This window comes from Rhinopithecus bieti, unplaced genomic scaffold (assembly GCF_001698545.2).
Source record: "Rhinopithecus bieti isolate Rb0 unplaced genomic scaffold, ASM169854v2 scaffold_33652, whole genome shotgun sequence".
Lineage (NCBI taxonomy): Eukaryota > Metazoa > Chordata > Mammalia > Primates > Cercopithecidae > Rhinopithecus > Rhinopithecus bieti.
In genome coordinates, this window is record NW_016814761.1 from 1,967,247 (window position 1) to 1,980,750 (window position 13,504).

General features: G+C 49.0%; 1 protein-coding gene across 1 annotated transcript in view; it reads right to left on the reverse strand.

The window, feature by feature from the left end:
* Positions 1 to 3,225: 3,225 nt before the first annotated feature.
* Positions 3,226 to 13,504, reverse strand: part of TAS1R2 (taste 1 receptor member 2) — a 23,654-nt gene continuing 13,375 nt past the window's right edge. Inside the window, exons 5-6 of the mRNA XM_017852027.1 lie at positions 5,339 to 5,462; positions 3,226 to 4,154 (exon numbers count right to left, since the gene is read on the reverse strand). Of these exons, the coding sequence (XP_017707516.1) occupies positions 3,226 to 4,154; positions 5,339 to 5,462 (1,053 nt within the window). The remainder of the gene's footprint in view (positions 4,155 to 5,338; positions 5,463 to 13,504) is intronic.

The following is a 13,504-nucleotide window of genomic DNA, read 5'->3' on the forward strand; positions in this document are numbered from 1 at the left end:
CCCAAATCCTAGTTCGCTCACTTAAGAGCTGGGTGACCCTGGGCAAGTTAATCAGCGTCTCTGAGCTTCAGTTTCCTTTACAATAGTACAGGGATGCTTTGGGTTGCAGAGGACAGAAAATCCAACTCAAGCTAACTTAAGCAATGAGGAATATTAACTGACTCATGAAATGGAAGGTTTCAGAGGCAGGGCTGCCCTCAGGTGAGATCCAATAGCTCACAAAGACTTTCAAGGGCTGAGTTTTTCTATCCTTCCTCTTTGCCTTCTGTAAGGTTCAGCTTTCCCCTGAGGCTGACTCGCCTCGTGATCCCACAAGAACTGCCCCCAGCTCTTCGGTCTGGAGCCTTGCAAGTTCCTTTACAAAGAAGCTTGGTTCTAGCAAAAGTTCTGAGAGTCTCTCTGATTGGACCAACCAAGGTCATGTGCCCACCTCTGAGCCAATCACTGCAGACTGGGAAGAACAGTGCTGATTTGCTCGGCCTAGGTCACCAGCTGCACCCCTTGGAGCCAGGAGATGGCCTCATCTTCCCTGGAACCATATGGGGCTGCCAGGTAGGGCGGAGGGAAGGGGTGTGGGAGGTATCAGCCTGTGTCCACCAACGTCACTGGTACCCATGGGTCATGGCCATTGTGGGAACTGGAGATAATGTGTGAAAAGTACCTGGCACACAGCAGGTGCTCCTTGAAAGGCAATTCTTTTTGTTATTGTGTGTAAAATGCATCGTGAGAAAGAGGAATTCGATTTTGTAGGGGGGAAGGGAGAGACAAGATCTTGCTCTGTCTCCCAGGCTGCAACGCAGTGGCACAATCACTGCTCACTGTAGCCTTGAACTCGTGCACTCAAGAGATCCTCCTACCTCAGCTTCTTGAGTAGCTGGGACTATAGGCATTCACTACCATGCCCAGCTAATTTTTACTTTTGTAGAGAAGGGGTCTTGCTACATTGCCCAGGTTGATCTCCAACTCCTGGCCTCAAGCAATCTTCCCACGTTGGCCTCCCAAAGTGCTGAGATTACAGGCGTGAGCTACCATGCTTAGGCTAGGAATTAGATTTAATTCATGGTCCCAAAGGATAAAACTAGTGTCCATAAACTGGAATCCCAGGGAGTAGGGTTTTGATTCAATCTAAGAATAATTTTTTGATAACTACAGTTGTGCTGGTGAGGCTCCCATCACTGGATGGGGAACATTAAAGGCTCAAGATCCCAGCCTCTGGGCTGCTTTAGGAGGTATGGAGCAGAGGCCCTCTGAGGTCAGTGGGATTCCAGCATTCTCTTCTCTCATGGTGGTCCGCGAAGCAGAACCAAGAAATTCGGTGATTATCTCTTAAAAAAAAAAAAATTAAACCAAGGCATCAGAAGCATGCAAGAAAAGAGAATTAACAGCTTAAAACTCCCTGAGCCTCTGAAAATCTGGTCCCCAGGGCAAGGGGGACGGGACACAGCCGCACCCAGGGATGGATCATGCAGAGTGGCTCCCCGAAAGCTCGAGACTGGGGTGGGCCTCGGCCCAGGCTCTGGGCTCCCCTGGGAAGTGAGTGAATGGGACAGAGAAGGGACATTTTGGAAAGACCCTGACCGTCTATCCTTGGGGTCTGCGCCCAACAGTCTCCAGCCCACTAGGCCAGGCCAGCCCTGGGGACTGTGGGAAGAGGACCCAGCCGCAGAGGAGGCTGGTCACTGTGGCCAGAAAGGGCCAAGATGGCATCCCAGGTGATCCAGAAGAAGGGTAAACCAGCATGTGCACAGGATTCTGACAGAAGCCACCCAGAGAAGTCAAGGTCCAGACACCCGGGGCCGGGCACCCCACATCTGGCCCTAGCTGTCCTTCGAAGCTGGGTTCTCACAGCCCGGCCACTCTCAGCCACACGCTCCTCTTGGAACTGCCTGGGCTTCCTTCCATCCCACCTTTCCTCCTGCTGTCCCCACCTGCCCCTCCCCCACACACCCAAACGTCCTGCCTTCCAACACTTCTCTGTCCTTCAAGGCTCTTTCCAAATGCCAGCTTCTCTCAAAGGCTTTTCTGGTCACTGCACCCACCAGCCACCTGCTTAAAATCTGAAGCCCCTGCCATAGCACAGTTTCTTGTCCGGGAAGCCTGAGCCTTCCCCCTGTGCACTGTGGTGGGGAGAGCCTCCCAGGCAGGGCTGCCTGAATGTTACTCTGTAGAGGACAGTGGCTCCAGGAATGGGCTCTGGGGAGGGGAAGGGGGTGCTCAGACAAGCTTTATGACTCTGGGTAAGCTCCATAACCTCTTTGAGTTCTTTCTCCCCTTGCCCTCACCCCACTGTCTGTAAAATAAGGAGCATAATTGCACACAACCAATAGAGTTTTGTGAGGAATACATGGGTAAAGTAGTAAAGTTCTTAACTAGGGACTTGGCAATAAATGTTAACTGTTGTCCCCTCATAGTCAACACAATGGCCCAAAGTCACACAGTTTGGAAGTGGTACTACTGGGATTGAGACTGAGGTCTCCTAATTCCACATGTTCTTTCTCAGGGGACGTCAGAAAACAGGAAGGAAGTGCATTCATTTCACCCAAGTGAGGTTTATTCACAAGCATTTGGGAAGCATGCTATGCCTGGCCATCCCTTAGAGATAACCCAGGGACCTGGGCCCAAGTGCTTCAGGAATAAGGAAAGGAAATGGACATGTGAGACAGCTACCAAATGGAGCCATGGCTGCACTATCCAAGCTCGCGTGCTGACCGGCAGGCCCCACCCGCCCACACCAACCCTGGCCCAGCCCGGCCCACCCAGCCCAATGCACCCAGCCCAGTGCACCCAGCCCAGTGCACCCAGCCCAGCGCACCCAAGGCCTCCCTTTGCCTTGACCATGAGTAAGGGAATGAGCTGCAACCCGCAGGTGCCCACTGCGACCGCCAGATGGCAGCTGTAGGCTGCTAAATCAGACTTTGTCCTTGGAGACCAACAGGTCACCTTGGATGGTTTTTTTCCTAGAAGATGGCAGTGCCTGGCATGTAAAATAGGTCAAGGGAAATCAGTGAAGTGTGGATGTTTTAAGACACCCATCACTAAGTGGGTAAAAATGGCCCAGATGCAAAGGACCTCCAAGGAATGCTAAATTATTAACCAGGGCAAGGTGGGAGTAGTCGGGGATGGCTTCCCTGCTTCCATCTGGAGTTGAGCCAGCCAGGGAAGACATCTGGCTTCTGCCTCCCAACGCCGTGGCCCTCCCTCCCTCCCAGACGCCACCGGGTGGCACTAGTCCCTCCTCATGGTGTAGCCCTGGATCATGCTGTTGAAGTAGGCGGGCGTGTTGCGCTCCGGGTAGAAGAGGATCATGTAGCACTTGGGGCCGAAGTAGCCCAGGCTGATGGCCAGGAGGTTGAGCACAGTGACCAAGAGGTCCATGATGGTGACCAGCACCCCATTGTAGGCAGACATGAAGGTGCAGAGGGAGACGGATGAGGTGAAATAGAAGGTCATGCTGAGGGTGATGAACTTGGCCTCGTTGTAGTTGGTGGGCAGTTCCTTGCCCACGTAGGCGAAGCTGAAACCCAGCACTGAGAGCAGCAGGTCCAGGCTGGTGTTGAAGAGCAGGCTGTTGCGGTAGTTGGGGTTGCAGGAGACGATCATGATCTTGGGGTCATCGGGGTCAACATGGGTGGTGGGATTGAGGCCTGTGGCCAGTATGCCAATCACCATAGTGACCATTTTGAGTACCATGATAAACGCCATAGAGACGTAGGGCCCCTGGTAGCGGACCCAGTAGCTGTAGGCGCGCGGGAAGCGGCTGGCCATCTTGAAGACACAGACGATCTGGAAAGAGCGCACGGTGATGCAAGAGATGCAGATGGTGAAGCAGAGGGGAAAGAGGACCTGGCGGCAGAGGCAGGTGGAGACCTTGGGCGGCCCCACGTACACCGGGACCACCACGTATGCCACCAACAGCAGCGTCAGCATCAGGAAGCACATGGGGCCCCCAGCTGAGCGAACCATGGGCGTCTGGAAGTGCCTCCAGAATATCACCAGGATGGCCAGGGTGCTGAGGAAGCCCAGGGCAGCCAGCAGGGCCACAACGATGGTGGGTGCCTCATGCCATTCCAGGAAGGCCAGCTGCCGCTTGAAGCAGGAGGCCTCTCTCTGGTGGGACCACTCGTTACTCGGGCAGGCCTGGCATTCGTATTCATCTGCAAAAGCCCACAGCGACTCCCATTAGCCAAGCCCGTCTCCCAAGCACCTGCATCCTCCCAGCCCTGCACAGGGCCAGGCCCCGGGGATGGAGAGAGAGCACCAAGGGCCACCTTTGCGTTCACAGCCAATACTCCTCAAGTCTCTCATGTGCATTCGCTCATCAAATCCTCACAGCAACTGCATTTCACAGATGAGGAAACCAAAGCTCAGCCAGGTTAAGTAACTTGCCCAAAGTCAGCAAGTTAGAGAGGCAGGATTTGAACCCAGGTCTCCTTGACCCAGAGCCTACCAACTATAGTTCCTCCCTTCCAAGACCTCACCCTCTGGTGTGAGAGGCATTCAACTACTTACTCAAAGAATGCATGCAATACATGTGTTTTTGAGCAGCATCCATTGTGATAGGGACCTGAGGTGGAAGGCCACAGAGAGATGGATAAAACCCAGCCCTCACCTCCCTGCTTTTGACTGACTGTGGGAGGAAGGCCAATGAAATCATTCCACAAACTCGTTCACCACCTCCTCTGTGTCCTGTGGTCTGCTAGGCACATATGAAATACTTGTATTGGTAAATGTCTTCATCCATTTAATTCACATGAAGTCATGGAAAAGAATTGAGCTCCAACTGTGAACTGTGCTAAACATTAATGTGGACAGAGGTGACGTTGTCTGCACGTTCCTAGATTTTATGTTCTATGGGGAGAAATGATCATTCTTCTCATCAAGGAAGTCATTCAACAAGCACCCACTAAGCAACCAGGCTATGCTTTGAGCTATGCTAGGCACTTGGGAAGCCAGAGGGATAAATGAGATAGTGTCTTCCCTGTCTTCCAGAAACTTTCCTCCTATTGCAAACATCATTCATTCATTCATCCAGTGGGTATTCCCCAGCCTGACTCCCTGAACCCCGGGCTACGTGTGTGTGGAGTGGGATCAGCTGCAGTCTGGCTTGGAGGAGTGTTGGCCCGTCCCTTCTCCCTCCCTCTCTGAAGCAGCCCGTATGGAGGATTTTGCTCTACACTAGGTATTGGGAGGATACAAGAGGAATCAGATCTGGTCCCTGGCCTTTGGACACTCACACCCCCTGGGGGGGACTCCAGAGACCCTGCCAAAGGAGACAAGCCCTGGAGACTCCACGGTTGGAGCCGGGGCAGGGCAGGAGTGCTAGGCCTGCGAATCATACCTTCAGTCTGGTTGAGGAAGGTGCCAGGAAGGCAGTCAATGCACTCGAAGCAGCAGATATGGACGCCCACGGGCTTCTTCTTTTGCCCCGACTGGCACCTCTTGGAACACATGGACACAGGGACCTGGAGGAGGGAGGGCAAGAGACCCTGAGTCCTCTTTTCCCACATTCTGGGGGCCTCCTCCCCTCTCCAACCAGCAGGATGTTCAGGGGAGGAAGTCTAGGAGCCACCTATGTTTTTGGGGTAGAAACTGTAGGAAAAAAAAAAACCCTCATGCTTCTAGCAGGGGATAAGGAAAGGAGCCATTTTGAAATATGCTCAGAGCATTCTGTTCTGCTTAACAAATGCCTTTCCTCAAGGGAAACTATTTTACCAGAACCCAACTGATGTGAATTTTACCAGAACTTAACTGACATGGGAAAAGAGAAATCCCAACTCCAGCCCTCTCTAGCCTTCTTGTCTTACCTAAAGGGGCGGGGTGAGAAGCACTTATGAAGTTCACAGTTCTGGGGCACAGGCTTACTGAAAGATTGAGACCTAATCACAGGATTACAGAACACTTCCCCTCTATCTCACCACCACGTCAATCAAGGGATACAACCGAAATAACTGCAAGGCTGAGACAGCAATTAAGAAGGAATATCGGCCGGGCACGGTGGCTCAAGCCTGTAATCCCAGCACTTTGGGAAGCCGAGACGAGCAGATCACGAGGTCAGGAGATCGAGACCATCCTGGCTAACACGGTGACACCCCATCTCTACTAAAAAATAACAAAAAAAAAAAAACTAGCCAGGCAAGGTGGCGGGCGCCTATAGTCCCAGCTACTCGGGAGGCTGAGGCAGGAGAATGGCGTAAACCCGGGAGGCGGAGCTTGCAGTGAGCTGAGATAGCGCCACTGCACTCCAGCCTGGGAGACAGAGTGAGACTCCACCTCAAAAAAAAAAAAAGGAATATCTAGGGAAAACCAAAGATAAAATGGGAGACAAAAAAAGACTGGAGAAAATTTTGGCCTCTGACACCATTGCTATTTATTTATAGCAAATAGTAAACATAGTTTTAATAAACTTGAAAGGACTGCAATAATAACAGGTATGTTCTCCAACAACAATCTAATGAAATAGAAATCAATAACAGAAGGAAATTTGGGGAATTCATAGATATGTGGAAATTAAACAACATACCCTTGAATAACAATAGGTCAAAGTAGTATTCACAAGGGAAATTAGAAAATACCTTGAAATTAATGAAAATGAAAACACAACATAACCCCACAAAAAGACAAATACTATATGATTCTACTTATATGAGGTATCTAAGGTAGTCAAACTCATAGAAACAGAAAGTAGAAGGATGGTTGCCAGAGGCTGGAGGAAGGGAGAAATGAGGAGTTGCTCAATGGGAATAGTTAGAAATTTGCAAAATGAAAAAGTTCTAGAGATTTGCTGCACAAAAACGTGAATATACTTAACATTACTGAAATGTATGCTTAAAATAAATTGGTAAATGTTATATGTCTTTTATCACAAAATAAAACATTTTAAAATGTACCAAAATTAATGGGGTACAGTGAAAACAATACTTAAGAGGGAAATTTATTATTATAAACATCTGTGTTTAAAAAGAAGAAACATGTTCTATCATTAACACTCACTATCTTATCTAATCACTAGCATTCACTATCTTATCACAGAATTTACTCTTTCACTCTCGATCTCAGCATAGTCCACAGGGAAGTTGTTCATCTTGACATTCTGCAGAATATCATGCAGGTCTATGATATTCATGACACCATGGTAATTGGACCTGGTTAGTAGAAAGTAGCAAGCACTTTTATATCCAAGCAAGACCTATGAATGCCAGAGGGTTGGAGATAAACCTTACAAAGATTCAAAACTTGGGGTTGGGGGTGCTGTCACATTGGTGATGTTTTTAGGAGGCCAATGGTACAGAGAATGCCAGGACATCCATTCTAAGATAATAGACAAGTCATCGACCCTACACCTGGTACCATGAAAGTGTGGCACTTTGTGAACCTCTTTAGATTTGAGGGACAACATAAATTGCTCCTGGAAATACTGCTCCAACCCATTTATCAGGTGATACAGAAGGCTTTCAGTTTCAAGGCAGAAGGTAACAGGTCCAGAGAATGACTCTGAAGAAGACCCTGGCTTCTGTGTAAGCGATCCTGCCACTGGGGCCACATGATCAAGGAGATGTGATGATGTTTGAGTTATCTATGCTTATAAGAATTGGCAAGCCCTAAGAGAGAGATGCAACAATGCCATGCCTTCTACACAACATGCCACTCACTACTTGAAAATCAACTCTTGGAGTCCTGCTGGGCCATTATGGAAATTGAGTATCTGACCCCAGGACATCAAGCGACTATCAGATTCACAGAGTCTTATAGAGAGGAAGGAATAAAAACAAGTCTTCATATAAGGGAAATGGTATCCAAGAAGCACCAGTGGGTCCAAGTAAATTTCTTAAATCAATTATTGTGACTCCTATATCTATTTATCTTATAACAAATGCCTCTCCCTCAAATCACACATAAGACCTCATGGAGAGATTCTTTATGACAAATAGAGAAGAACACTCAGGAATGATTCACAAGTAGGTTGGTTTGATATGTTAATGTAAGCTGACAGTGGACTGCTGCCATACTAAGCTTTTTTCAGGGATACAAAGCTTTTTTCAGAGTGAATCCTGAAGGACAGCAATGATGGGAGATACTGCTTGTATGTAGAGATGTGCAAGCAGAACACTTGGTTGTTTGCTTTGTGTGGATGGAGAGATGTCCGGAAGGATGGATATTCCTGAGATCCTGGACATATGGAATGGCTTGGCTGGTTGTTCAGGGCCCTGGAAGGAACAAGAGTGGAAGAATAGAGACAAGGTTGCTTGGGGAAAGGTATATGAATGGATCCATGAGAGTGAGCACAAAGCATGAAGATCTCTGTGTCTCATGTTAATGCAAACCAGAGAGCAAACACAAAGTAATAGAAACCAGATTGAAAGGTTGACTTGTCCCAGCCAGGCACTGTGGCTCATGTTTGTAATCTCAGCAATTTGGGAGACCGAGGTCAGAAGATCAATTGAGGTCAGGAGTTCCAGTCCAATGTGGCCAACATGGCGAAACTGTTTCTCAACTAAAAACACAAAAATTAGTCAGGTATGGTAGTGCACTTCTATAATCCCAGCTACTTGGGAGACTGAGGCAGGAGAATCACTTGATTCCTTGGGGCGGAGGTTGCAGTGAGCCAAGATTGCGCCACTGCACTCCAGCCTGGGCAACAGAACGAGACTGTCTCAGAAAAAGAAGAAAAAGAAGAAGGAGAAGAAGAAGAAGAAGAAGAAGAAGAAGAAGAAGAAGAAGAAGAAGAAGAAGCAGCAGCAGCAGCAGCAGCAGCAGCAGCGGAAGCGGAAGAGGAAGAGGAAGGAGGAGGAAGAGGACGGAGGAGGAAGAGGAGGAGGAGGAGGAAGGGGAGGGGGAGAGGGAGAAGGAGAATGAGAAGGAGGAGGAGGAGGAGGAGGAAGAGGAGGATTTGTCCAACGGAGGTCAGCTGGCTTCTGTCCTCAGCCACCCCAAGGCCCGCACAGAGTAGCCATGATGTCAGGGATGGAGGCTATGGGTATGAACCCAATAGCTTGAGCTTCCTCTCACTTGAGCTTCCTCTCATCATGGCTGACCTAGTTACTGCCATTGCAGAACACCTAACATTCCAGCATCAGAGACCCACGTTGAGCCCTTGACTTGGCACAATTCTTCAAAGAGACCAGCCAACCAACTGCTGAAAGATCTATTACATCAGATCCTTTTCTTTCTGGAAGAAGCAGTGTTTCAACCTCATAAGAATTTTCCTTCCTTGATTTCAGTGCAGCATCGCCTTCTGAGGGCTTCCAGAGCGAATGAACTACTAATGCAGGATACCATATCACCTCAGATCAGGAGTCAACTTCATGGTAAAGGGGTGTGGCATGGGCACGTGATCACAGGCTCCACTGATCCTAACATATACCACATTACCCAGAAGTATCCTATCTAACCAGGAGATGAAATGGCATACTAAAAGTTCAGCTAAGGTACCGTCTTCAGGATGCCCTGCAAGGTGGGGACACTGCCCTTTAAGATGAAGTTTTGAATGAATGGCTTGTGTATAATGTTGTGGCCCCAACAGCTAGAATATGTGTATCCAGCAACCAGAAAGATTGGCTACATGCACCATTATTCTCATGGGCCCATTGCAGCATTGGTGCTTCTCCTCTCTACAATCTTAGACTTTGCTGGAATAGAGATTCTGGTTCCCAAAGGGGGAATACTTCCACCAGCAGACACTATAGGGCTCTATGATTACCATGTGGTCATTTTGGGGTCCTCATGCCAGTGAATGAGAAGGCCAAGAAAGGAAGAGGTAACTGACCTGGATTTGTGGGTGGAGCTGAGGTGGTTGCTACACGAGTGGAGTAGGAAGGAGTAGGTCCGGCACCCAAGGAGTAGGTCTGGCAACCCTGGGTGCTTCAATCCCAGTGCACCTGCTGGTGGGGATCTGCAGCAGGCACAGCCCAGAAAGGCAAGGCAACTAAGGGCCCAGACACCTTGGGGAGGTAGGTCTGGATCACCACCCAGGCAAGTGACTGAGAGTAGCCAAATGCTGGCTGGGAGTGAAGAAATCCAGAACGGTCGGTGGAAGAGAGAGATGAATATCAGTGACAACCTTGGGCTGTGGCTGAGTCCACCAAACAGCTCTCTGTTAGAGGCTGAACTGGCTACTGCTCTAAAAAGTCTAAAAAGTCTGTGACTCCCCAGGCTCAAGGAAAGCCACTGAGTGGAACAAGAAATGGACCTCTCTGTGGCCTGCCTCATATTTTCTCTACCCACTGTTTACTCCAGCCATTGCTGCAGTCACCAATTTCAAGGAAATGCCATTTGTTAGCACCTGGCCTCGGCTACACAGCTCTGTCTTGTGTTCTGCCCTAAGGCTGCCGTATGAAATGCCCATGGGAGACCTCTGGAGCTAACACCCCACAGAGCAACCCCCGACCACCAGGCGATGGGAGCTAGTGGACTACCGCCACCCTCCTCTGGGAGACAATGCTAAGGTGGCTCTTCGGGAGGTCCCAGTAAGATTGACCTCCAGTTGTTCAGAGTAGTGTCTGGCTTGAGGTTGTTCTCTTGCACCAACTTTCCCTCTTCCCTGTGGAACTCTCCCCAGTCTCCCACTCCTGTTCCTGTCCATGTATCATGTCCTGGAATAAATCTTCTGCACATAAACCCTTATCTCAGGCACTGCTTTCTGGGAGAAACCCAAGTTAAGACAGTGTTATGGGCTGAACTATATCCTGCTTGAAGACCTAGTCCCCAGGACTCCAGAATGTGACCTTATTCAGAAATAGGGTCATTGCAGGAACATAGTCATATAATTAGTTAAGATGAAGTCATCCTGGAGGAGGGTTGGTCCCTAATCTCATATGAGTGGTGTTCTCATAAAAGGGATGAATTTGGAGACAGACACATGGAGAACACCACCTGAAGGTGAAAGCAGAGATGGGGTGGTGATATGGTTTGGATCTGTGTCCCCACCCAAATCTCATGTCCAGTTGTAATCCCCAATGTTGGAGGTGAGTCCTGGTGGGAGGTGATTGGGAGGTGATGGGATCATGGGGATAGAGTTCTCAAGAATGGTTTAGTACTAACCTCTTGGCACTCTCCTCCTGACTGTGAGTGAGTTCTTGTGAGATGTGGTCGTTTAAATGTGTGTGATACCTCCTCCTTCACTCTCTCTTGCTGCTCCAGCCATGTGAAAAGCTGGCTCCCCCTTTGCCTCCCACCATGACTGTAAGTTTCCTAAGGCCTCCCCACAAGCTGAGCAGATGCCAGCATCATGCTTCCTGTACAGCCTGCAGAACTGTATGCCCATTCAACCTCTTTTCTAATTACCCAGTCTCTAGCATTTCTTTGTAACAATTCAAGAGCGGACTAATACAGGTGGTGCATCTACAGTCAAGGAATATCAACGAGTGCCAGCAAACCACCAGGAGCTGGGGGAGAGGCCTGGAACATATTCTACCACACAGCTCTCAGAAGGAGCCAGCCCTGCTGACACCTTGATCTTGGACTTCCAGCCTCCAGAACTGTGAGACAATAAATTTCATCTGTTTAAGCTCCCTACCCACCTCAGTCTGTGATACTTTGTTATGGCAGCCCCAGGAAACTAACACAGACACCACCCTAATATACTCCACAAAAATCCTCAAGGCACTCAGAAACGCACAGCATCAGGTACCTCTCCAACTGCGGATAGAGTGTGCTGTTGGGGATTGGGGGGAAGAGGGTGCAGGGTATTAGCAAAGGAGAGTGATGAAGGCTCTTCCAGAAGCTTTTCAATCCCTAGATCCCCTCCCCAACTCCACAAGGTAGGTCTCTATCCCTTCCTACTCCAGCAGAATTCTGATGGTCTATTCTCTAAAGAGGGTAAAATAATGGATCTTTAGATTGACAGATGTCAGACTCAGTTGAAGGCATAGCTACCATACTAAAACAAGAGCATCCAATGACAGGCTGTATTAGTGCACTTTCAAGCTGCTGATAAGGACACACCCAAGACTGGACAATTTACAAAAGAAAGAGGTTTAATGGACTTACAGTTCCATGGGGCTGGGGAGGCCTCACAATCAAGGCGGAAGGCAAGGAGAAGCAAGTCATGTCTTACATGGATGGCAGCAGTCAGAGAGAGCTTGTGCAGGGAAACTCCCATTTTTAAAACCATCAGATCTTGTGAGACTTATCTGCTATCAGGAGAACAGCACAGGAAAGACCCACCCCCATGATTCAATTATCTCCCACTGGGTCACTCTCACAACATGTGGGGATTATGGGAGCCACAAGATGAGATTTGGGTGGGGACACAGAGCCAAGCCATATCACAGGCTTTAGCCTGAATGCTGTATATAGAGAACCTCCACCATAGACTAGCTGTATGCTGTATATAGAGAACCTCCACCACGGACTAACTGTGTGGTCTCAGACAGGTCACACAACCTCTCAATGCCTTCAGTTTCCTAACCTATAAAATGGAGAGAATGGTAGTATTTATCCCCTAGGGTTGATATGAGAATTGAAGCCCTTAGCACCAGGCCTGGCACACACATGTCCAGTGAGTGCTTAATTTGCAGAGGTCTCTGAACCCCTCTTCCTGGGGAGCTGGAAAGCCCTGAACATGCATAGTTCCCAATCAATGCGGGAAGGACAGGACCCCAGACCATATACCCACGAATAGAGATCCTAGCAGTTATTAATAAAGCAGAGGTCCCTAATCCCCGGGACACAGGCCAGTACCAGTCTGTGGCCTGTTAGGAACCTGGCCACGAAGCAGGAGGTGAGCAGTAGGTGAGCGAGAGCAGAGCTTCATCTATATTTACAACTGCTCCCCATCGCTTGCATTACCGCCTGAGCTCCACCTCCTGTCAGATCAACCTCTGCATTAGATTCTCACAGGAGCACAAACCCTATTGTGAACTGTGCATGTGAGGGACCAGGTTGTGTGCTCCTTATGAGAATCTAATGCCTGATGATCTGTCACTGTCTCCCATCACCCCCAGATGGGATCTTCTAGTTGCAGGAAAACAAGCTCAGGGCTCCCATTAATACTACATTATGGTGAGTTGTACAATTATTTCATTATATATTACAATTATATATTACAATAATAATAGAGATAAAGCACACAGCGTAATGCACTTGAATCATCCAGAAACTACCCTCCTCCCAGTCTGTGGAAAAATTGTCTTCCACAAAACCAGTCCCTGATGCCAAAAAGGTTGGGGACCACTGCCCCAGGGTTGATGTGAGAACTGAAATCCTTAGCACCAGGCGAGGCACACACATGTTCAGTGAATGTTTAATTTGCAGAGGCCCCTGAGCCCCTCTTCCTGGGAAATTAGAAAGCTCTGAACAGACACAGTTCCCAATGAATGGGGGAATGAAAGGACCCCAGACTATACACCCACAAATAGACATCCCCCCACCAATTGATAAAGAATCTCCCAGCAATTGATAAAGAATCTCCAAGCTCTGTCCATAATGAAAACAGCCCTAGCAACTCCATCATGAGCCCCAGCCCGCCCCAGGCCTGCCCACCCACCAGGCCCCGCCCCAGGCCCCG